Source organism: Rhipicephalus microplus, unplaced genomic scaffold (assembly GCF_043290135.1).
Source record: "Rhipicephalus microplus isolate Deutch F79 unplaced genomic scaffold, USDA_Rmic scaffold_123, whole genome shotgun sequence".
In the NCBI taxonomy this organism is placed as follows: Eukaryota; Metazoa; Arthropoda; class Arachnida; order Ixodida; family Ixodidae; genus Rhipicephalus; species Rhipicephalus microplus.
The window spans coordinates 502,740-528,511 of NW_027464695.1; the positions used below are offsets into that span (position 1 = coordinate 502,740).

Here is a 25,772-nt window from a genome sequence, read left to right on the forward strand (position 1 = left end):
GTGCAGATGAGAGAAATTAAGAAAAGTAAATTTTAGAGTTTGTACAAACCAAGACCAATATACAATTATAAGACCCAACGTTGTAGGGGACACTGCTTGTCAACTTAGACTGCCAGGGGCTTTTTAACATGCACATGCTAGGTGCATGAGCACTGCTCTGTGCAGACTATGGTTGGGAGTCGCGTTTACCCGTGGGTACGCGTTCCGCATAGGGATAACCGACACCGCCGCCTGTGCACACTGCGGAGACGAAGAGACAATTCGACACGTCCTGTGTGACTGCCCGGAATGTAACCTAGTAAGACAATACCTTTCTAATACACTAAACAAGTTAGATGACCAGCCACTGTCAGAAGAAAGTATACTGTGCCATCGTCATGACTCATCATCAAAGAAGGCCGTGCAAGCGCTGCTGCGCTTTTTGCGAACTACTGGCCTGTCAGAACGCCTTTGAGTGGACTGATTTTGTGTGTGCGTATGTGTCCGTGTTTTGCTTTTATTTATTTTTTAACTCTCTCTCTTTTAACCCCTTATTCCCCAACCCCAGTGCAGGGTAGCATACCAGATACTAGCATCGGGTTAATCTCCCTGCCTTCCTTTTTTCTCGTTTCTCTCTTTCTTGCATTTCAAGCCCAGTGATACACAGTTGACGGTGGCCTGGAATTGACCCCGACTCCTATGGCTTAGCCATGCATGTGCTAAGGTCTTCCCAGAAAGTGTGAAGCGGATGCCGCACAAACAACCCAAGTTGGAGAAGCCAGGTGCTTAGAGCACTTCAAAGATTTTGGTAAGGCCGCAAGGAGGCAGTTAGTCAAATGTACAAGGGTTCCAAAAACACTTGATATCCAAAAGTTATGACAAACAGCAGAATCATAAAGAAATCTTTCTGATGCATGTACAAACATGCATCAGAAAGATTTGGAGGCTTGGGCAGGTTGGCAGCACTTCCATAACTGCGAACGGCTTGCATGCAAGTAGGACGACAGAAAACCGAAGGGTGGACAAACACAAGCACGAACTTTCAACTGCCTTTCATTTGGCAAATAAAGTTCATTACAAAGTTTACACAAGACCTCGTCCTTTCTCTTGTTTTCGTCGTCCTATCTGTGTGCAAGACGTCTGCAGTAACAAAACAGGAGGAAATCCACAGTCAGGGAGACACGTTGCATTTAGAATTAATGACCTGGTACTGCCAGGAATTTGTCAACTTGTTTTATTCCTTTGCTTTCGTCCATGTTGGCTAACACACAAACGCATTGAAGCAAAGAAGGAATGTACCTGGGGCCATCCGTGGGTAAGCGTCTCGCCGTTGCTGTGCAGCAGGGAGAGGGTGCAGTCGAGCTGCTTCTGTCGGATGTCGGGGTGAGCGGACGCCATCTCCACGAGGGGTGCCAAGAGCAGCACCTGCAAGCTCCTCCGCGATGCCGTCGCTGAGGACGCCATGCACGGCAAGAGTTCGCAGGTTTCAGTCCCCACACGCACGTTGCAAACCATCAGAACCACAGACATTCTTTGAAAGCACTGTTGGGTGTCTAACAGACTGAAAAATAAAGCTGAGTTCGAGTGCATAAAACTACTGGACGATTTCAAACAGCAGCAACGTTCCCTCGAGAAAATCTTGTGCAACTGTATAGCATTGTACACAATACATGAATCAAACTCCCACTATCTGTTTACATTTACATTCGATACAACGAATGCTATGCCATGCTGAGCTTAACTCCTAGCTCACTCAGAGTCACTGGCATCGTCTGAAAAATACACACCAACGACGCGGCATCATTCGGTAGGTGCTGTCAGAAAGTGCATAGAACCTGGAGGACAGTGTGAGCCTCGATGGAAAACGAGGGTCTCAAAATGTGGATGACTCATGCATTTAGGAATCTTTCTGCACCAATGAATTTACTTTTGTTAGCTTCAGCACAGCACAGCTGTGTGATGCGGTGAAAAATACTTAGAAGAACTTCAGTGAAGAATACTAGCTGCGATTGTTCATGATTGGAAAGAGAACCACAATACTGTTTAAAATGCAGAAAGACTTCCCTATAAAATATCCACATCCCACAAGAAGGCATGGATTAAAATTTATAATGCCTGCATCACATGGTCACCTGCCTGCATCACATGGTCACCTGCCTGCATCACATGGTCACCTGCCTGCATCACATGGTCACCTTTGACTGCAATCTGGTTTGATGCACGTCAAATTTCTTGATTATGTTAGTTCTCATTGATACTGTGTCTAACAGAGATCAACGAGTCCATAAACTTCTATTTCTTTTCCTTTGATCATGCTTGGCTTATTTATGCAAGCTGCCAAAGATAGCTGAGAAATTTATCCTGAATGGGTTTCATCCTAGTCGGCAGTGCACCATCTTACAGCAGCATACGACTTCGTGCCTTCAATGCAGCATCAGAAAAACAAATCTATAAATTCCCATTTTTCACTATCACAAAAGAGACCGCATGAGACATGCGGTGTTTTAGACAAGCTTCGGATGGTCATCTGTCTACTTTGCTCAGCTTTTTCAATGTGAAACGTTCAGGTTTGACTATCTACTCTAGTAATTCATGTGGGGCACACCATAGAGCTTTCTTAAATACACTAGAGATAACTCTGGTGCTAGTGTCTATGAGAGCTGTAACACAAGGCGCTTCAGCAAGCATGGGAATGATGGGTGGTACACAGATTTGTCTGATCTTCGTACTTCCGGCTATGTTTGGCTTCGCATGGCTTGAAGCTGATTTGTCACGAAACAACAATCAGCAAATGCTCAGCAGCTGCCCCTCACCACATCAACCTTTTATGCTCACCATTTCAAATCTGCTCTCGAAGTTCATAACCGTCCATTCTTTCATTCGAAACAAAAACCAAAACACAGCAATAAACAAAGCCGCAAGTGCATTCGAGGCCCGCAAGCACAAAGACCAGGCAAATTGGTGTACTACCCCCCATTCCCATGGTCGCTGAACAATCGCCAGAGTCCCCTCTAGTTAATTTCGACAACTATGGGGCAGACTATGGTCAAATGTGTTGTTTGGTATGAAACAGCGGTCTTAGTATGAGACTAGAGCATAACTATAAAATGGTGAGAAGAGCCAGTGAAACTCACCTGCATGAACCGGCACTGCTGCGTTGTCGGATGCCGACGATGAAACCGCCGTGGTGGTGGCTGTTACAATGGAGGAGGCCGTCGTGGCCTCGCCGGCTCCACCTCCTCCGCTGGGAGAGTGGTTGAGGGCTGCCTTGACAAGGTAGGTGAGCGCCTCGGCACCCCACTCACGCATGCGTGTGTGCGGGTGAGCACACACCTCCAGCAGGTGCTGGGTCACGGGCCGCCACAGGGCTTCGACGCGACCCAGGTTCACCAGGCCGGTCTCGAGCAGCTTGGCCACGGCAAACAGCGAAGGCTCCTGCGCCAACAATGACAAGTGAACTGTCCCGTTTTCTAATGCGACACATTCTGTATAATAAACGAAACTCACTGGGTCTTTATGCATTAGCCTAAGACAACTCAATGGCGAACGTCATCTTCATTTTTATCTTAGTCGATGTATTGATACTGTGTGGTCTCGAAATGAGATCACCGCTCTCAGAGCAGACGGACACAGATGACGCCGTCAAACCAAACCAAACGTCGCGTACATTTATTCAATTACTTTTACATCGACGATATCCCCAGCCGGATCAAATACATCACTAGAGATCAACACGCTAAAACACAACCTTATACAATTTTCCAATACACTTGACAATATAGCAACAAACAAGGTAACGCAAAGGCGGCATCGCCAACACTCGACTCACCACGATGGGCCCACGATAAACAGATGCGGCAGCGCCGTCCCCACGGAACTGCCGCGGGAAGGCACTCGTTCGCATTAGCAGCCACACGCCAAAGAGACCCTCCAATATTTTCTATCCGGCCATTTAGTCTCACCGCCAGGCGTCACTTCTGGCGCTACCGTGCCAACCATGATGGTGATTATGATGGTGAACTCTCGCGAGCACTGCGCTACCTACCGCTCAGTGGCTTCTAACCTCAAATGCTGCACATCCGCGAGTTACGTGTGCACCACGAGGCGCAAACAGCTTTACAGGGGTGATAGCACTCCCACTATACTCCCCCACTACCGTGGTTTTGCAGTGCCTCCAATACCGGAGGCATGCACTTCACCTGGTTCATCAGTGCCTCTGTGATTAGCCCGGCTCTGACTAAACGATGATGTCGTGCAATTCCATCATCACATTAAATCTCATATGTGACGCCATGACGACGTCCATCCCAAGATTATTTTTTTTAATCACTCAAGATAACGCCAATGCGACAGGAGGCGGCCGGCGACGGTCAATTTTCGCGTTTTCATGAGGCATCGAAGGCTTTCCACTAGCAAGCCTGCGGTACTGCGTGCACTTTCTTCATTTAAGCAAGCTGTGGCACTCACTCAGGCTGTAATGCAGGGCAATGCATGCAGGTATGCCAATGAGCACAGACTGCATCCCATAGTACAAGTGTGTACTAAATATAACATAGGACACGAAAGAATGTACGTGTCAAAGGACGCTTCCTTACTCTGTTGTTGTAGGCCAGCTCCATCGATTCAGTTGAAAGCTTGCAAAGTGCGTCGATCAAGTGGTGCAGCGCAACATCGTCCAGGTACCTGTGCGCGTAAATAGGACATTTGAAATACAGCCTCGCAAGTATGATGGTCTTTCAATAAACACAGTCAAACACTGCAGCCAAGCCTGGAAGCTTAAGCTTTGTGTGTTTTCAGAAAAACCACCTATAACAAGGTTGAACTCGATCACTAAAATACCTTCCTTAGACCTCATATACTACGACCTTATTAGTATGTTACATCGAAATATTTTCTGCGTACACCTTCATTACATCAAGGTTTGACAGCATCAGTTTTATACTTGAGAGTGGTCTAACAAACAAAAGATGAACTTTCCTAAACATCTTCATCCAGTAATACCTTTTGCACAAAGATTAAATGTGTTTGCACAAAAAAGATTAAATCTTAGCATAAGCCAAGTGCCCTGATTCAGTCTCGGCTCAATCACATTGAAATGTGAACTGAGAAGACATAAGGGTTATCAGTGGGTAAGCAAGCACAGCAATCACTAGAATGAGATCTGGACAATTATTTCCGGCAGATGTGAAAGATATATATAGACATGTCTTAATTGTCCAAAGAAATACAGCTACATTTTAAAAATGTCAAGCTTCGAAAGGGTTAGCATCACTGCTCCCTGAAAGGAACCATGCAATCAAAAAGAGCAAAAAACAGGAAAAATATGATACGTACAAGTAACACACTGATATTTTTATGGAGATTATAAAACAAAAAGATATTGACAGAAAGAAGGGTCAATGGCGCTGCATCTTTTTGTTTTGTTTTTTAAGCTTTTGGTTTATACTTTTGGTGATCACTAAGGAATGATGTTAATGCTAAGGTATTATGTTAATCGACAGCACGCACTAGCCAACTCACATGTAGACTCGCTAAGATTGAGTTATTGAAGCCAGCACCAAGTGAGTCCAAGTATAAGTTAGCAAAGGATAAGTCGCATAGGTGTAAGTCAATCATCATCATCACCATCATCATCATCATCAGCAGCAGCAGCAGCAGCAGCCGGACTGCGCCTACTGCAGGACAAAGGCTTCTCCCATGTTCCGCCAGTCAACTCGGTCCTGTGCTTGCTGCTGCCAATTTATACCCGCAAACTTCTTTATCTCATCTGCCCACCTAACCTTCTGTCTCCCCCTAACCCGCTTGCCTTCTCTGGGAATCCAGTTAGTTACCCTTAGCGGCGGTTATCCTGTCTACGCGCTACATGCCTGGCCTATGTTCATTTCCTCTTCTTCATTTCAACTATGATATCTTTAACCCCCGTTTGTTCTCTAATCCACTCTGCCCTCTTCTTGTCTCTTAAGGTTACACCTACCATTTTTCTAAGGGCCATTCAAGTAGTTGAATTAGACATGACTGTGAGCCAAAGGTATGCACAGCAAATCAGAAGTGCTCTGATGTTGAGCAGGTTCAAGAATAATTTGAACCAGGTCTTTTAGTGATTGCTTCAAGTCCACATTGTTTTGTGAAAGTTTAAATGCATGTGGATACAAGTGAATCCGACTATAATTGTATCCAGGTCGAGACAATGATCCTGCACGTTTGAGGGAGCCCTTGAGTCTGCACATTTGAGACAGTCAAAGTTGAGTGTGAGAAAACCTGTTTGTGTCACTTAGCACAAAAAATTTGCTGAGTTTGTACATATCCATGAAGGTACTTAAGGTGCGCTTATACTAGAGCGACACGGCAGTGACACGACCTCAACATGAGACAGACGCGGACTGTCGGCAGACGAGTCATCCGCCAACTAAGTTGCCATGCAGTCTGGTCACACTAGGCCGATGAGGACAACGATGCCTCAAAAGACAGCACGTCATTGTAGTGCAACATGATGGAAGACCGAAAACACCAGCAAAACACTTCTGCAGACCTGTTGTGGGCGTGTCATCGAGAGATATGTGGTTGAGCGAAAATTTGAAGATATCTTTGCTTCAAATGACGACGACAAAAAGAGAGATCTTAGTGGAGATAACGAGGCCTTGCAGCGGCAGGCCTCCATGGCATTTGAATGGGCATCTTGTGAACCCCCCTGAATTCTTTTTTTCACCCCCCTTTTGCGTGTCCCCAACCAAGTCCCTTGACGTCGTCGTGTATGGCGGGGGCTGCACCACATAGCTCGAGAGGGACAATGGCAGAACAGGGAGCATGGCTGAAGATGATGAGCAGGTGTGCAAGTATAGCCCGTGTTGCCCTGTGTGACTGAAGAATTGGCCAACGAAAGGCTGTGAGCATGACAAGGCGCAGACGGAGTCTTCCAGAGAGCATCGGCGGACTGTTTGCATTGTTGCAGTGTAAATCCGACGATGACAAGACAAAGGATGCTCCCAAAGACAGCCGGCAGGCCAAAATCGATGTTGTGTTGCTCTAGCGCAAACGTGCCTTTAGAAGCACAAAACAGACAAGATATACAGGCAGGACTAAACAAGAGGAGCGTGAGTGGGCTTGGTTAATTCGGACTTGGGCAAGTTCAAGCTAGGCCCCAATCCACGAAATTCAGGGCCAATGTTTACCAAAAAAAACACCACACTGGTCACAGAAACGGACTGAGCCTGTACACCAAAAATATGGCCGATTCTGGCCTTTATATAATTCAACTTGGGAAGTTGGCTTAGTAATAATAACTTCGGGAGTTTTATGAGCCAAAGTCACGATATGATTATAGGGCAGCCTAGTAGAGGGCTCCAGAAATTTAGACTATCTGGTGTTCTTTGAACCACCACGGCAGCAGTCGAACCTGCAGCTTTTGCATTAGAAGTCGGTTTAGTGTTTAAGACTATAGAGGTACGCTCCATGAGCAAATCTGAGCGACTTCTGTTTATTCTACCAACTTGAACCAAATGCACAAAAGCACAATAAATTTGATGCAGATAACAACTGCACAAAACCAAAGACGCAAATGAAACCAAAAAAGTAGAATGAGAAAGAGAACAGAGGAGGACAAGGACAAGAAAAAAAGATGAGAACGAAAGAGAACGGAACAGGAAGCGAGATTCACAGCCGAGATGACAAGGTCACACTTACTGGGAATTGTGAAAGACGCGTGACAGCGTGCCAGCCAGCGGCACGTAGCTGAGGTGTCAACCGAGCGTTTCCGCACGTGTTGGTGGGAGAGGGTGTTTCATTTCCAGAAAGAAAGAAAGAGACGGGCACAGGCCGGACAGTTTGTTTCGGAAAGTCGGGAAAATAAAAGAGGGTATTTGGAGAAGCGTCGACGATCCAGACGAGGCGAGAGAAAGAGAGGTGGAGCCAGTGGAAAAGAGGTCGGGGAGGAGGAAAAGGGAAGACGAAAAGAAGACATAAGTCACAGACACTTGTCAAACAGGGACACAAAACACACATGAAAGGGCCCCTAAACAACCCCTGAACACACTAAGAATGAGCGAGCTGTTCTCTCCTGGCATTCCCCACCTTTCGGCTCAGTTCGCAATGTCAGCAGCCTGTTCTCGTAACCTAATGAGGGAATAAGCTCTCGATTGGTCCATACACGAGGGATTTCAGTGGTGAATTATCACCTACCATGATACAACCTGCAGTTGCACGCCCATTCCGCTTTGCCTCTAATCACTATCACGTGCAATCAACGAATTTCACATTGTTTTAGGCGTTATTGACTGCGCGTGCAGAGATAGCAACATGTAGCTCAAAAGTGCCAGATCTTCACAGGCTCAATGCCTATGCCCGACACTCTCCACATGTTCGACGAAGAAAAGAATGGTAAGGAGGATATAGCACCTGCAACAGTGGAGGCGAGAAAGAAACCATTCATTTGTCTTTGAACTTCGAGCGGTTTAGGGGCCCTTTAACCACTCACAACCGGTAAAGAACACCAACAAACAGAAAGATCACGAGAAAATATCATGTAAACAGAACACTGCCACGACACGTACAAACATAACCACGCTGCAATGAATTATCTTGACGGTAAGATCCACCCAGCCTTCATAAGCTCATGTTCAACAAAAACAAGAACCGAAAAGCAGGAACTTATTAGCTTATCATGGACGGTTACGTGACACATAGTTATCATTGCTCTTTTAGCCTGTTATTTTGTGCAAACTTGCCTCTACTGCCATTGGTGGTAATATGAGGTACACCCACAAGTCTATTGAAATGGAGTACACTCATACCTCATGATAATGAAGTTGCATATTACAATAAGATAAGTTCGTTATATGTAACAAAACATTTGTTAGAAAGGTAGTTTTATATTCATAACACTATCTATTGCAAAACTATTCTTCATTTACTTTGTTATAATAGGTATTTCGTTATATCCTGCTTCATTATATCGAGATTTCCGTCTAGTAGCACACACCATCAAGTACACTGCCTCTACTTTCTCGAAGTATATCTCAATACTTCTGTGCAACAGGCTAAATTATTCAAAAATGAATTGCACGCTTTGCTGTTGATTGTCCTCTTCGTGCGTTTTTCCAGCAGTCTCATTCAAAACTGAAAAGAGCTGCTTACGTCTCAAAAGCCTAATGGCATGTTCACAAAATCACACCAGTGTACCATGGCATGGTGTTTCATTCAATCAGAGCACAACCTGGGCACCCCAGTGCTCACTGGTGCAATTTGTTGGACACGCCATAACATTACAAGGGGACACTACACTTTAAAACTTTTTCAACATGCTTGATTAGTTATGAATAAACTTGCTGAGATTATGTTTACGTTTGTACTGATTTCAAATATGATATTACTTTTCAAGTATAATGAGTAGTTTTTAAAATATCCAACATTGTAAGTGCTTCTTGGGAGAATTCTTTTTTTTTGTAAGTCGGTAGAGTCACAATGTAGATCAGCCCATCAGAATAATCTGGAAAGATAACTGCACGGAAGAAAACAAAAGTGGATATTCCAAGCCCATTTTAAAAAAGTTACAGCCTATTGAACAATTATTATTAAAATTCCACCTAAACATGAGAGCAATGGGTAATGTTTTAAGTTATCATAACTTTAGTTCAAGTGCATTTACAAGATACATTTTTGTTAAAACTGTAGCACACAGTTCTCATTCCAGACAATTCTAATATGCTAATTTACTTTGCAAATTCTTCACTTTAGGATTCGGGAGAAAGCCTCTCTCAAAATGCACTTAAATTGTTCGATATTCTAGTAATGACATCATGTACTACAAAAATAGTTGCATAGTTGAAATCGGCCCACAAACGTACACAACCACTGCAAGTTTCATCAAAACTGATAAATTTTTAGAAAGATCTGAAAGAGCAGTGCCCTCCCCTTGGGCCTAGCCAGCACGATTTCAGCATGTCGCCCAGCACACCAATCTCCACTCACTGGGAACTCTCGAACAGCCTCGACAACATGGCAGACAGCACGGGCAGGTCGGCCATGACAGCCGTGGTGATGACTGAAGAGGAGTTGGTGCCGCCGCCGGCCGCCGTGCCGTCCGAGCCATTCTTGGGAGCAGCCTTGAGGCTGCCACCTGTGGACGGTTTTAGGCCCAGGATCCAGACCAGGTGCTGCAGCGTGGTGAGAACCAGGTGCCACGCACTGCCCAGCACTGCACCGTGGGCTTGCGCCAGCCCGAGAATGGCACGCATGCACTGCAGATTCTTGGCCGTCAGCTGCACACAGAGAAAAAGCACGCACGCTCTGCAGACACTCGATTCCACCACGACCTCGACGGTAGCATACACTTAATTTTTCGCAATATATCACTGATTGTAGCATGCAACCCAGTTTTTTGTACTTCAACGAAAAAGGCACGATTCACAGTGCTATGTACAACTCATCAAGCAACTTCTTTAATTTCCCAAGAGTAACCCACTTGCGCCATCACTGAATGAAAATGCACAAAGCTAATTTGGGGGCCTGCGAAACCCATGCTCAGGAGAAAAAAAAAAAACAGTTTCTTGGAGCCACATAGTTCTGTGACGACCACTTCCTATTTCTAGTTTGCTTCACCACATGACACCTTTGCATTTCTGTGGAGCTGATGTATGTTTCCCCTTCTCCATGATATGGCTGTAAAGATTTTGTTGCAGTTTCTTATGAGATATGCATGGCATGCTTTTCCAAGTTTGCATACCTGAAAAGAAAACATAGCCGGAAGCGGCCTGACTGTGACTTCAGACCATGCAGCCATTTAGCAAGCTGTTGAGATCAAATTGGTGTGGCAGTTTACTTTGACTGTTCTTTGCCATGTAGGGAACAAGTGCACCTATTTCAAATTGCATGTCGCATGTTGCCCTTGCTCATGACTCCCGCTTTCTCTTGCTTCCACCGGTCTAGCAGTCCACAAGGGGTGCCCGAAAAATCCATGGCTAGGAACCACTGCACTAGGCTATCGATATTCACCACATGGTGTCCTTCTTTACTGACTTCAAAGGGCATTGCATCACTTTTCATGGTAAGAAAACATAAGCAATCTGTCAACGATATTACCATAACAAAGGAGCCAAATATAATTCTGTTACATGCACCATGAAGCTCACAACCTCGCATAAGAGAGCTTGCTTTCAGTAGCAACCTTAAGGCGCCCTCCCCCCTTTGTTAGGCCTCATGTACAATGCCACAGACCTACCTGACACTCCGCAGATGCCAGAGAGTAAGTAATTGCTTGTGACCGTGACCTGCTTGCCAACCTTGTCAAAGTAATCGGTCATCATGGTACAATATCTCAGCTAATTCTAAGAAGTAGAAACGGGCAGACAGTGAAGGTGTTAGCATGCGAGTGCAGGTGAGGGTAAATAAGCCAGCTTAGTCTAATTCACGACCTCATTATAATCATTTCAAGCATCCTGAACATGATCATCACCATTTTGTTGTATTTATTCACTCGACCTATCGGTCATATGACCTGTGTGATGCCAGACAGGCATAGAGACTGGCAGACGCTTGACTTACAGGTCCGCTGCTGAAAAGTAGGTTAGCAATACAGGTGTTGTCTCTTGCTCACCATAACGGGTCCCTGATGTCCCCCGAGTGAAGGTGTAGGCAAAGGCGTGCCCACGGCCACCACCTGCTGTCGAGGAGCGTCGTGGGGGTCGCACCCGGGACCTCCGAGGAAGGGACCCAGGTTGGGGCCCTGCTGTGGGAGAGGTACAGGAGAAGAGCCGCCCTGACCTGTGGACCCTGGCCTCTCAGAGGAGCCGTCGCCCCGCGGATGCGGAGACGCCGACGCCTTGGGGAATGTGGCGTTTAGCACCTGAAAGGGAGCAAGATGACATTGACTAAGCCTTGGGCGGTAAGTAAGCACTGTGACAATCTAACTGTTTGGTGCGAGATTCACCCCCAAAACTGAGAATCAAACATGTCGATCAACTCTGCAAGTCGGCCATGACCATTGGAGTACAGCACTCGGGAACTAAAAGGCGGCGTAATTTATCTCTTTTTTTTTTTAGTAATATAATAGCTGCCGCGTACAATTGCTCGTGATAACCATGTCATTCTGTCGCGAGTATAACTGCTGAAAAATTTGCTGCGTTTCCAAGTTACCAGGATGCAAAAATAATGCACTACATTACTCATTATAGCAAAAATTATTCAAGTCACTGCAATTTTCTTACTGTCAAGTTTGGTCTGCACATTGCTTTAAATGCATGTTGACCTTACAAGTCATTCACTTCAGGGTCCAAACTTCCCGGTCAGGACTGCATGGGCTGAACAAACTCACTGTTAATGTGTAGTGGGGTGGCAGGGAGCCCTTGCACATGGCTGTGATGAAGGCATCCCGGGGCGTCGACATCTGAAGCTGGCCGCACAGGCTGGCGTACGCTTGCATCGTCTTTAAGATCTCCTCCGTGGCCGCTTCATCAGTGCTGCAATCATTTCAAACACAACATCGAAATATAATGACTAGAAGCTTTGCAATGGCAACAAAAAAAATTATCAGGTTTGAAACGGCAAAAAAGACTCACGCGAGAACAACGGAAAGACGACTGCTTGTCTTGCTATAGTCCTCCGTTAAGTTATGCACTCATGTTTGCAAGTTGCATGAATCAACTCATCCAATCAGCCATTTGGTCTCAAGTGACACGTAAAGTTGTATGTGAACATGTGAGAACAACAACGTTCAAACAGTTTATCAATTACTGATGATGCCGTCATTTCGGAATGTACCAAGAACGGCAGAATAGATTCTACTGTTGAAGAAAAAAGCCCTGTTTAGAATATTTGATACAACTGCTGCTCTCAAAATATGTACACCCAGTCAAATGACGTTACATGAGAGACAAAAAAATGGTTAACACTAACGCTTCATCGCTGTCTTCCACAAGTTCTTAGCACTGCAAAAGTGCTCTAAGATTAGGCTTGTGTGAATATTCGGATGCTTCGAATAATCGAACGAATATCTTTGTATTTGAATTCACTTTGATTCGAATTTAAATTGTTGAAAATTTCGAAGTATTCGAAATGAATGAATAGGTTTTATTGAGCCGCATATAACCACTTTTGCAAAGGTTGTTTCACTGCAGTAAAAAAGGGCTAAGCCGTGAAAGCACCTATTCAGGTGTACATTATTAACTCGCACGTAATCTTTTGTAAAGGTGATTAAATGAACATATTACCTTTGCACCGATTCATAATTTTCAAAGTTCTTATGCTGGCTTATTTTCTCAAAGTATGGTAAATTTTAAAACATGACATAGTTTACAGGTTAACATTTGCATTCTACCGAAAGTCAAAACCAGCTACTATTGAAAGTCGTTTTTACTTTTCTTGAACCAAAAAGAATAGCATTTGCACAGGCCTTAGTTCAATTTTTAAAAAAATTATTGTGTGGGTTATTTGGTAATCAAGACAAATATACCAATTTTTCTTTATATTATGTGGTATATACAATTCGAATTCGACTTGAAATTATTCTGCCAGAATTTCGCTTCAACCTTCGAACAAGCCTATTTAAGATGACAAGTTGGATATATCATCATTTCAAATTGAAACTTAATATATTCAATCAATATTCAGGCTCACAGGCAGTACTGCCTATGAGCCAAGGCTAAAGCTTATGAGCATATTTGGTGCACCATACGACCAGTCATTGCTCTCGCTTGTCATGACCGATACTATTAACAATATTTTCTGTCGATTTAGCATCATACGACATATGCCGTGTGTAAGACTTTTGTCTCGATAAGCATTTGGTGAGGCACCCAGCCGCTATGAAAGGCGAACAATGACCACCTGGCATCGAGGAGGAGTGAGAGGGCTGCCAGCAGCCCACACCAAGAGGAGGACACCAGCTGACGGTGCAGGCGCAGGTTGGCGGCAGAGTCGTTCGCCATGACACCCTTGGACTGGTTCACCACGGTGGCGATGCTCTGCACAACGTCCAGGAGGCACACGTATCCCAGGGACACCCCGTAGCCCTCGGCGACCACGGGAGGCTCCACACGATCCAGCATCTCCATGCTGAGGAACGCGTCAGAGAGCGAGACATTCCCTTTCAGAGGAAACTGGACCCATTGCCGCGAGCCAGTGGCTATGGAATCACAATAGAACCTCGTAGGTACGTTCTCATTCCGTACGATGTCCCCGGTGCCAGCGCTTGCGATGTCATCATCAAGCGAAACTGTGCGATGTTCCCGTGAATCTGGATACACTCGAACTTCAATCTAACAAAGTTGCATTGTACGCAAAAATAAGTTCGTTATATCCAAAAACTTGTTATGAAGTTGATTTTTTACACTATATTGCAAGACTATTTTGTATTTACATTGTTGTAACTGATATTTCGTTATATCTATGTTTGTTATATCGACGTCAGAGTAGTATGTTTTCCCACACAGTACCAGTGCTGTTCCTGCGTGCGTTTTTTTTTTTTTTTTATAAACATATGCATGCGGCTCTATAGTGCACATTGAAACTGACATGGTCTTATTCATTGTATTTTCTCTCTGAAACACCACCTCCATTTCAGGCTGGCATCAGGCAACTACTACAGGATGTTGCGTTATAGATAGAACTAATGGAGATGCACACTTCAGACTTAACTGAGAAGGTGTATGCAATACAAATGCCAGAGAAAACACCCCCAGCAAACGGCATATGTCTTGTATTTACATCGCTCCATCTTATCTCGATTTGGCACTGGCAAATTATGTTCTTGGTGGAAATAAAAGCAGTGCAAACACAGGGACAAAAGAAATTAACAACACGAGCATTACTGTCCCCATGTTTATACTGGTTTCCTTCCCGCCATGAACCCAATTTAACTAGCCCGATTTGCAGTCTCAATTGTGCTCTGTGACACCAGGAGCTGCTCTCATATTTCTCTGCGACGGCAGTCATTTCCTTCCATGAATGTCATCATCTCGTCAGGTGGGAAGTGGTACCAAATGCCGACTTTCGCCACAGCAGACTTTTCTAATAGCAATCGGCACACACCAGACCAACGGGGAGACGAAACTTCGACGCGCACTCACTATGTGGCCTTGCAGATGCCGGGAGTGGCAACGTGCGGAAGCAGGGGCATCCAGACGCCGCGGTACAGAAAGGCCGCCTGGGGCGGCTGGGCCATCGAGGACGCGTTGCCGCTTCCAGGTGCGCTGGAGGGGAGTGGTACTGCAGGGGGTGGCACGTTACCACTGGAGCCACCGCCCCCTCCGCCGTGATGATAATGGTGGTGGCACGGGGCACTCACGAAGAGTGCTTGCACGTACGCACCCAAGGCGTTGACCATGTCCTGGAAGATCTTGGTGCTGTGGTCCTTCATGTCGTAGCTCTCGACAAAGCTCCTGCAGGAATGAGGCCAAAAGGGAAAGCATGCTGCAGCCGCTGACAATATTAAAAAGTTCAGTGCAAGCTCTAATCAACCCTTATACATTCAACACCTACACAGTAACCCTGACACAGTCAACACCTGCGGAAAGGGCTGAATGGGTTCCGAAACATCGGGTCCATCTAAATGCTAGGGTCAGCGTTGTTTCAGCACCTAGACAGTGTCACCCACTAAACTGTGTGGGAATTGAGGCTAGCCCGCTGCCTTTGCGCGGGCTTTGCCGCCTTTTCTGCCGTTCTCATGTCCCGACATGTCTGCCCTCCTTTGCTGTCTGCCGTGGTGGGAGAGCGGAGTGACGTTTAACTCCCTCACCCGGAAGCGGATGTTGACTGTGGCGCCGCGCGCGGAGACCCCCGAGAGGTTTTTGCTCGCTGCGTCAGGAGCGGTCAGAGTACTCTCCGGGACAGCAAACGGTGAGCCACGCGATCTTTCATGTCCGTCGTCTCCCGTCGCTCGGCGGCTCGTCGGACTTCGCTGACGGCGCCTCGCGCCCGAGGCGAACGCTCACCTTTTGTTGCCCCACTGCGTACTCACGGCCGAAGGGCGGTACGGTGTCCTAGTGCGTGGCCTCGCTACGCCGACCCGTCTTCCTTCGAAGCCAACGCGAGCGCCTTTGCCCTCGCTCGAGCAACCAGGCCTTTGTTCCGGTGTCTCCGTGGATCACCTTTACCGCGGAGACGTGCTCGTGGCACCCTGTGTAGTACTTTGTGCCCGTGGCGTGGATAAGCCTACTTGCTTTCCCGCCGCGCCTTTTTGCAACGGGCTGTACTGCGTTTGGTGTTGCCACAATAAAGTGTTGCGACTTGAGCAGTATCGTGTTTCCCGCCACGGCGAAGGTTAACGCGTGCCCTGCGGCTCGCTAAGACCGGACCCACGCTGGTGGCCGTACTCCTTCGGGATACGTGTACACCACACTGGCGCCCAACGCGGTATCAAAAGCTCTAGCTTTCGACTGCTCTTAGCGAGTCAGTTCGCCTGCGCGATTCGGGCTCGTCGCAACATGTCTGCTTCGTGGCATGCCGCGTTGCACAAAGAGGCCACCGCCTCTATCGACGGGCGCCCTTTGGCGCTCGCCTGTGTCGTCACCCCTTTTTGTGGTGTATGCACTCCTACGTGGTAGCTGACGCGCTATCTCGTGCCCCCTGTTGTCTGCCGAGAACCTGGATTTCGGTGCGACAGCCGCTCGCGGTGCCTTAGCACATGCAAGCGTCGGGGGCGAAACAGCAGCTTCGCCGCCATTCCGCGAGAAGGGTGAGTCCCCATGCGGACAAACCTTGGCTGCTAACCAGGTAAGCGGCGCACCGCGAAGCGGCCGAGCGGGGGAGCTTTCCGAAGGCCACGAGGCCGAGAGCGAACCCGTAACGCCGACTCACGCGGCGGTTGCTGCGGTCCTGGGTGGGCGCGATACCAGACTCCCCCATTTGGGAGAATGGGAATTGCTTTCGGCAGCGAAGAGCTACTGAAGGCTCAGCAAAGTGATCCGTTTCGAGTCTCGGAGGGACGGAGCGCCGTATACGCTGCTTGCTCTGCGGCGGGCGCCGTTAAACCGTCTTGACGAGGCCCGGAGCGCCGTTACGCTGCTTGTTCTGCGGCGGGCGCGATTAGGGGGCTGAAACAGCGTGTGTCGCTGAGTCCCCGGCGGATTCATTTTGCTGGACCATGACGGGCTCCTGCTGAAGTCTATAGCCACTGACAACGAGTCCATAGACCCGTTTAAGGTGGTTATGCCCAAAAGTCTGAGAGCCGCACTATTGCGATCCTCTCACGACGAACCCATGGCCGGTCACCTGAGTGGCTCGAAAGGTTTTGCAAAACTGAGCCATGTTGTGACCTGGCCCGGCACGAAGCGTGGCTTTTATCGCTATTCCGTGCCTGTCACGTCTGACAAACGGTTGAGCCAAGGGTTGGAAAGCCGCCCGGTCTTATGAACCGATTGTCAGTGAGCGTCCGTGGCGCGTACTAGCTGAAAGATCCCCCTTGGGAAAACTCAGCCGTGCCCACATCGCAGACCTGAATCCCTTTGTCACGGTCTGACGAGCTCGCGCCAGTGCCCTGCGGCACTTCGCGCAAGCAACGGGCACACCCGGAGCGACGGACCGCATTCGGACCCCGCACCGGTATAATCTGAGGAAGCGGTCACCTTTGTGATTTCGCGCCGGACGGCGGACTTCTCCGCAACCGAAGGCCCTCAGTTTACTGTCTAGCCTCAGTATAGGTTAGCTTCTTTACGGCCTTTTCTCGTAAAGAAGTTGACCCCGCCCTGTCTGCTGCCAGTGTTTCTTTTTTTTAAGTGTTCATGTGTATTTTATATTTCTTTTGTCTAATATTAAGTGTTATTTGTGTTTTATGTTTTTTTTGCCATATGTTGAGTGTCATTTTGCTCTGTGTTTACTTTTTTTTCCCGTGTTCGTTTCGTCTACCGCGAAGGGAGCTGTGTGTGACCTTGAGTGACGGTGCTTGCCGGGAGGGAAAGAGACGAAGGACGCTTTGCGCCTACGCTCGCGCAGCCGTCGGCGGTGTGTGTGCGTGTGTAAGAGCGTGACGCTTCAGTGCGAGCCCGCGAAGAGTGCGTCATGGCTTCCCCCCCATCGACGCGGGCACTGGAGGTGCTGGGGGGCATTGACACACTGACGTCAGACCATCTGGCTGTGCTCTGCTCTCGGCTGTCGCCGAAGAAGCCGTGCTGCCTTTCCCACCATAGCTCCTGCGCGAGGCCAGCTGAAAGCAGCTATATGCTGCCGGCCAACGCCAGGGCGCCTCGCAGCCAATTCGGGTTCGGCCTCCCTGACCACTGGAGAGGCCCGGCTTCCCGCAACGTCCAAGCTCCGTCATCGAGCCAGAAATGCGGGGCCTCCGAACAACAACCGAAGCGGCTTTCGTCGGACTCGCGGCTTATCAAGAGCAGCAACAAGCCATCAGTGAGCCCCCTCCTGTACCTCTGACCTCGCCTCGGGCATCGCACCCAGCGGACACTGTCACGCCCTTCCGCCCCTCCGCGAAGTGGACGCTATCCCGCTTCGGCACCACGAACACTAGTGCCACTTTTCTGTGCTCCCTTCCGCAGTTATTGGTATAGTGTCGTGTGTTTATTGTATTATTTATGTTTTTGTTTCTCCTTTGTAATCATTTTTTTAGCAGCAGTAGCAGGGCTGGACTGAGGTTAGCTGTCGCTCATAGCAGTGTCATTTTAACTGCATGGGTGACGTCCGGCTGCCTTTTGCAGACCGGTAAAGGGCAAATTTAGGAGAGGGGGATGTGGGAATTGAGGCTAGCCCGCTGCCTTTGCGCGGGCTTTGCCGCCTTTTCTGCCGTTCTCATGTCCCGACATGTCTGCCCTCCTTTGCTGTCTGTCGTGGTGGGAGAGCGGAGTGACGTTTAACTCCCTCACCCGGAAGCGGATGTTGACTGTGGCGCCGCGCGCGGGGACCCCCGAGAGGTTTTTGCGCGCTGCGTCGGGAGCGGTCAGAGTACTCTCCGGGACAGCAAACGGTGAGCCACGCGATCTTTTCCGTCCATCGACTCCCGTCGCTCGGGGGCTCGTCGGACTTCGCTGACAGCGCCTCGCGCCCGAGGCGAACGCTCACCTTTTGTTGCCCCACTGCATACTCACGGCCGAAGGGCGGTACGGTGTCCTAGTGCGTGGCCTAACTGCGCCGACCCGTCTCCCTTCGAAGCCAACGCGAGCGCCTTTGCCCTCGCTCGAGCAACCGGGCCTTTGTTCCGGTGTCTCCGTGGATCCCCTTTACCGCGGAGACGTGCTTGTGGCACCCCTGTGTAGTACTTTGTGCCCGTGGCGTGGATAAGCCTACTTGCTTTCTCGCCGCGCCTTTTTGCAACGGGCTGTACTGCGTTTGGTGTTGCCACAATAAAGTGTTGCGACTTGAGCAGTATCGTGTTTCCCGCCACGGCGACGGTTAACGCGTGCCCTGCGGCTCGCTAAGACCGGACCCACGCTGGTGGCCGTACTCTTATGGGATACGTGTACACCACAACTGCTACTCTTGCCCTCTGTGCTTCAAACGAAATTCTAAAGAGATATTGATCGGCATCACAGAATACAATGGTATCCACCGGGATGTCACGGTATAAACAAACAGAACTGACACCGACAGACATTGAACACAAATCGTAACCACTGTTACAAGATGCCACGGGGTGAAAAAACAAAACTGACACCGACAGACACTGTACACAGATCGTAACCACTGTTACAAACTCTGAGGACACAGACATTCATGTAAGGCAATTCATGTACCCCCTCCTCTGTAACTTATTTACACTAACAAGAGTAGTCTCCGGCTTTCAACTATGCACCTTTGCATCAGTCAGATTCTGGAGTCTATCCATTCCAAATCCCATCTCCACATCACATTTCAATTTCCCTTTACAAAAGCAAACATTTATAAACAAAAGTACTGTTAGACATTTTTTTATGAATGGGGGAAGGGTTCTATATCCTTTAATGTATGTTCGTATGTGTGTTGGTATATATGCACCTATCTATGCACACACAAAACTTAAAATATTTAGGAAGTTCAAACCCTACAAACTCCCCTTCCTAGGCTATGCCACTGTCCGTGAAATTAGCATGATGTTTTATTTTACATATGTAACGTAAAGACAAATCTTGTTTCCTAGGTTTAAGCTGTCAATCACAGTAAAAAAACTGCTTTCAACTGCACTTGTAATAAAAAAATGGTGCGAGTCGGCAGAGCGCTTACTTGAGAAGTTCGGGCTGCGAGCACAGCTTGTGCAAGACCTCCAAAGCTAGTGTGCGTTGCCAGTTTGGCTTTTCGTGGTCTAGGAACTTGACAACCAGTGAGAGAAAGATTTCGCACTCGGTCACCTGCAAGCAGAAGACCAAACAAGAAGCTGACAAGTAGCACATATCATGGGACGGATAAAGAAGTCTTGTAACACTTTTTCAAGTAGTGATCATCGAATGACTTCATGAAGAAAGTTAAAATTTTCATGAAACAACTGCGACAAACTTTTTTAGAAGTTTTCAAGTATGAGCAATGTTATGGGGATTCGCCGCACATCATGACCTTGAGAACTTTGTTCCACACCTTAGCCCATTGATAATAACCAATGGTCATTAAGACTGGGCTAAGAGTGGGACTAGATTCCAAGAGAAGGCAAGCGCACAAGCGTAAGGCACGAAGTTAGGTGAACAGATGAGATCAAGAAAACAAACGAATCTCTACGAGGGAGGCAGGGAAAAAGGAAACATCCGTTGTGTTATGATTATTTTCGACTACGAGGGGGGAGGGGCAGAGAGGGGCAGGAGAAAACTGTGGGAGCTACTGCCCCCTCATTCCCCCACGCTGCCGCTGTTTCACAAGCATGCACCCAATGTCCAAGACATTGCAGTCAAAACAAACCACAAACCACCATTCAGTTGTTACACATGCCACCCACGCCCTCATTTTCATTAATGATATGGTTCCCTTTCCTGTAAGTGCAGCCACCATGAATATTTTGTTGATTACGTACCAAAACCAAAACTTTCATCGCCCACGACTACCGAAAAAGCAACAAACGCTGATTAGGCTTAGCCTGCGGGTTGGCGTGTTGTTGCAAGCAATTGGTTGAAGACAATTTGAAGGTCAGGTGTGAAAAAGATCGCACTCAAGCACTGATCCACGAGCAGCACGCACGATACGAAAGGCAACGACAACTGCGAGAAAACTCCGAAGCAATGGAAGGCTTATGCTAATGATGATGTGCCCATACATTTATCAGAGGTGGCTAGCACAAAAACAAAAAGGGAGAGAAAGAAATAGAGCAAGAAAGGAATGAAAGAGGAAGAGAAAAACAGAGAGAGAGAGAAAGAGAGAGAGAAACTTAGAAATACAAATAAATCATGTTCAGAGAGTCATGGGACGCCCGACGAAAGTGCCAACTCTCGAGGAGGAAGCTACACGTGTTGGTCGACGTGGAGTACGAGTGGCAAAGGGCCTATGCTTCATCGTGCCAAACTTTGCACAACTTAATGCAAACTGCTTACATTTTTTTTTTTCCTTTCTCCTCGCTCTGCCCTTCATTAATTCACTCCCAAGTCCCGTCGTCTTTCATCACAGCCTCATCGCTCTTTCTATTCAGCGGCGCATCTTTTTTGAGAATTGCACCCGCTACTGCGTTTGTCAGAAAGATTTTCTAGCAAACGCGTTATAATCGGCCATTCACTTTGAGGGACTGCACAATAAGCAGTATGCTTATACAAGGGTTTCTATGGGAGGGTGAACGAGATTTAAAAAAAAGACTGCGTCATAACAAGCCATGCACTATAAGTGGTTACATTGTAAGCGGTCTGAACTGTACAGTAATAATCATAAGTATGACAATACCATTCTCAAGGAGTAATTTATCCATCTAAACTGATCTAATGTGGCTCTTTAGCATGTAACACAACAAAAATCAAATACGGCCTCGCCATAATGTGAAAGGCAGCTCACCAGGGTCCCGTAAAATCGGTGAATGAGGACGGAGACGACTCGCACCAGACGCATGGAGATGGGAAAGAAGGGCCGGTCGGGTGCCTGCCGGGCATTGGGCGAGAACAACTTGATGACCAGGGGACAAACACGCTCCTTGAGCAGAAATCGGAACTCCGGGTGTCGCAGGAACGCTTCCGGAAACGACGCCAGGATGGATTCGACCAGCTCCAGGCCCAGCGTGCGGGTCATCTCGGTCAGACCCACCAGCCACAGCGGCTGGTCGGCATTCACCATCTGCACCAGGTCCTGGTGACGGAGAAGAGAGCGAAAACAGAGTCGGAAGCTATGACAATCGACCGATAGCCAACACGTTCATCTCAAACATTCTATTTGAAGTGGAAGCACACGATGCCAAGTGACGAGCGGCAATTTGTTGTCGGCACCAACACGAGCGATGCAAAAAATAACCATCATATGATAGCATCATCTAATAACATCATTGTGACATCACAGTAACGTCACAGTAACGTCACAAAATGTGACACCACATGATGTCGTCACCATGTGGCATTGTCACTTGGTCATAGGTGGGCCGATTCCGGAAGCAAGTGGGGTACGGAAAACTTGCATTGGCTTCAATATTGTGGGCAGTGCAAAACCACACTACGTGCAGAAATATTTTCGGTGCCGGGGAAATAAATACAATCCAGTGAGAAGAAAAGGATGAAAACTACTATCTCCTTTGAGTCATCGTAGGTGAATGCATAAGGAACCCTGTGAGTTCTTTTTCTCAACCCTACGTGGAACTCTGTTCATCACCCCTCTACGCTTGTTGCATGCACACGCACGTATTGTTCCCCTCCTTCACCAGCACACTTGCGTCATCTCGTAATCCTTAAAATGAGTGTAGTTAATTGTGCACTTTGTCTTCTGTGAACCCCAACCTGCCCGAGCTCTTGGACCACTTAAACCGTCACTCTTTCCTTGCAAAGCCAATCCTCAAAATATCTATTTAAGTTGTGGTGTTTCCATGAGAAATGAAACTTCCTCGCTACCACCTTACTAACTACCAAATTACCTATACGAACCTGATCGGCCCACCACGAACAATGGCTGGCTGGCTGGCTTTGACAATTTGCACCACTTCCGGGCGAAGGAAAAGAAAAAGTGGGCAAGATTTCAAGCCGCAATGATCGACCACAGCCCGACTGTTCATTTGGAGTGTACCTTTTTTTTTTTTTTTTTTCACAACACTTTGTGAAACTCTGTTCATCACTGCTCTACACTTGTTGCACACGTGCACACCCAGTGTTCTCGCAGGTGAGCTGAACAATGTATACTGTACACTGTTGTTCCCAATATACTCTATAAAGAATTTTCTTTTGATTACGTTAATCCGTTTCTGTTTGAAACACCATTGTAACTGTACAGCATATTTTGTGCACCGCTCCCGTTCAAATTAAAAAGGTCTGCAAAATATTGAAAACAATAATTATATTCAATGTGTGTGTGCTATATCTATGAGAAGCACACCCTGCCTGAGCTTACGAACCATTTACATGGTCCCTCTTTACTTACAAAGCGAATTCTGAAAATACGCTCTTCTGCCATAGTGTATGTGAAAAGCAGCTTTATTTGGTTAATAATTTAGTTACTTATCCATACATCTGTATTAAGTTTTATCGTAATAGCACTCATATGAACAGTCTGGGCTGAATTTTGCCGTCGTAGTCGTCGCCGCCATAATTCACATATATGTATGTATATACAAATACGTGGAAGGATGCGCTAACCTTCTCTTTCTGCGGAGCGAACATCACTTTTTCGGTCGGGGTCGTCTGCACGTGCGCTTACCTCGTGAGCGAACAAGGAAGGGGGGGGGGGGGGGCACTTACATTTGCCGCGCTATCGCGGCTTGTGCCCCCACAGCAGGAGGGAGCTTCTACGGGCTGCGCTCTCAACTAGAAAAAAACGGTGCCAAAAGTATACATGAAGTGGCAGTTTCCTCTTACCCCAGCATTTTGTAGAGTTACGTGAGATCGGATCTAAATGAGTTGACTGCCAGCCTCACTTCGTATAACATTGCAATTTGTCACTGTGTCCGCACCTTAGGAAGCTTGGTTACTTAGCAGGCGCATGTTTACTACAATTACATTGCTCCTACAAATGCTGGCCTTGCTTCGTAAAAACATTCGAATATGTTGCTATTGCATTCATTGCTTTGCCCTTTTGGCAAAACTGTGACTTCTTTCAATAAAGCGCTACGCACTAGGTCATTCAAGAGGGAAGAGGGTAGCGTGCTAATAAACACAATACAACAGCGACAATGTGACTGCAATGGAATGCATCATTCTTATCCAAATAAAGAGAAAGACTTGTCTTACTTGGAACAGAAGAAAGGCATCCGCTGCACATGGTTGCAAGGACTTTGGAGGGCAACGGCTACCAGTCTTCAGTTCTTCCAAGTTGACTTCCTCCGTTTTCACCACTGCAAGATCACAGCATAAAAAACCTTGGGTCACGTCATGCTCAGTGTGTTTTCTGAATGCTGAAAAAAAAAGAAGAAATTCTACAGAGCTAAGGATTACAATCTTGAGAAGCACATTATGTGACATCAAAAGATTCTTATCTAAGTTAAACCCATGATTCTTATCTAAGCTAAACTCATGAAAAACAAATATGGGTAACCTAAGTTGATTGATTGATTGTACCAACTAAAATTTCAAGATCAAATCAATGAGCCCCAATTCCGAAATTTGTGGAGAGCAAGTACCATGAGTAACCAAAACTGATTGATTGATTGATTGTACCAGCTAAATTTTCAAGATCAGATCAATGAGCCTCAATTCTGAAATTTGCAGAATACAAGTAACCAAAGTTGGTTGGTTGGTTGGTTGGTTGTTTGATTGATTGATTGACTGATTAATTAATCGATCGATCCATCAATCGATCGAGTGTGCCAACTACAATTTCGGGCAATCAATGCATGATGTTACCAGGATATTCACTGACCATCTGCCAATGCTGCATCTTCGGCCTGGACACGCTCGAAAACAGCGGAGACCAATTGGCGGACGGTCGCCGATGCAGTGTTGTTGGTGGTGCTGTTCTTAGTGAAGTGCAACCTAAAGCACAGCACGATGGCCTGGACGAAGTAAGTACAAGAAACAGAAAACTCAGGCATTCAGTTTATGGCAACACGCGTGGGATGAGCATTCAAGTTTTACAGATCACTAAAAGTGTCATCCAGATGAGCATTCATGTTTTACAGATAGCTGAAAGTGTCATCCAGCCCCACTGTGGTGGTCTAGTGGCTAAGGTACTCGGCTGCTGACCCGCAGGTCACGAGATCGAATTCTGGCTGTGGCAGCTGCATTTTCAATAGAGGCGAAAATGTTGTAGGCTCGTGTGCTCAGATTTGGGTGCACGTTAAAGAACCCCAGGTGGTCAAAATTTCCGGAGCCCTCCACTACGGCGTCTCTCATAATTATATCGTGGTTTTAGGACGTAAACCCCACATATCAATCAAAAGTGTCATCCAGCGCATTGGCAGTGAGAGGTTTGTGGTACTTTCAAACTGTAAATACAGAGTGTTACTACAGTGGAAGGTGAAACCAGATTTTACGAATTATCTGATTTCACAAACAAATCTGGATTCCTATCGCAGTTGCCCGTAGGCTTAACGCTTTCACAAACTCGAAATAACCACACAAACCTCGCTGTCAAACCTGACTTAATCAAGCATACAGGAAAAAAATATGCACAAGAAAAGAAGGTTTTAAAAGTTTATCATGTCTACACAATCTGGCAGTGTGCTGCCAGCGTAGGAGGGGTGCAATCGACACAGCGGAAGCATTCTCGTTTCGGTTCTTATGAAACTAAACACCGAACTGCGCAGAACAACAGAATGCACATTTCTTTCCGGACTTTGGGCCTGTTTC

The 25,772-nt window shown here is 47.0% G+C and overlaps 1 protein-coding gene across 3 annotated transcripts in view; it reads right to left on the reverse strand.

Moving 5' to 3' along the window:
• The window catches only part of LOC119163544 (Mon2 homolog, regulator of endosome-to-Golgi trafficking), a 295,128-nt gene that overhangs the window by 255,106 nt on the left and 14,250 nt on the right, over positions 1 to 25,772 (reverse strand). For 2 of the 3 annotated variants that reach the window (XM_075885348.1, XM_075885349.1), the window contains exons 6-18: positions 24,844 to 24,976; positions 24,216 to 24,319; positions 21,850 to 22,137; positions 20,113 to 20,237; positions 15,036 to 15,347; positions 13,795 to 14,022; positions 12,284 to 12,428; positions 11,567 to 11,815; positions 9,943 to 10,232; positions 7,660 to 7,707; positions 4,575 to 4,662; positions 3,114 to 3,414; positions 1,279 to 1,430 (exon numbers count right to left, since the gene is read on the reverse strand). In XM_075885348.1, coding sequence (XP_075741463.1) covers positions 1,279 to 1,430; positions 3,114 to 3,414; positions 4,575 to 4,662; positions 7,660 to 7,707; positions 9,943 to 10,232; positions 11,567 to 11,815; positions 12,284 to 12,428; positions 13,795 to 14,022; positions 15,036 to 15,347; positions 20,113 to 20,237; positions 21,850 to 22,137; positions 24,216 to 24,319; positions 24,844 to 24,976 — 2,463 coding nt within the window. The remainder of the gene's footprint in view (positions 1 to 1,278; positions 1,431 to 3,113; positions 3,415 to 4,574; positions 4,663 to 7,659; positions 7,708 to 9,942; positions 10,233 to 11,566; positions 11,816 to 12,283; positions 12,429 to 13,794; positions 14,023 to 15,035; positions 15,348 to 20,112; positions 20,238 to 21,849; positions 22,138 to 24,215; positions 24,320 to 24,843; positions 24,977 to 25,772) is intronic. The other variant, XM_075885350.1, reaches the window with a different exon arrangement.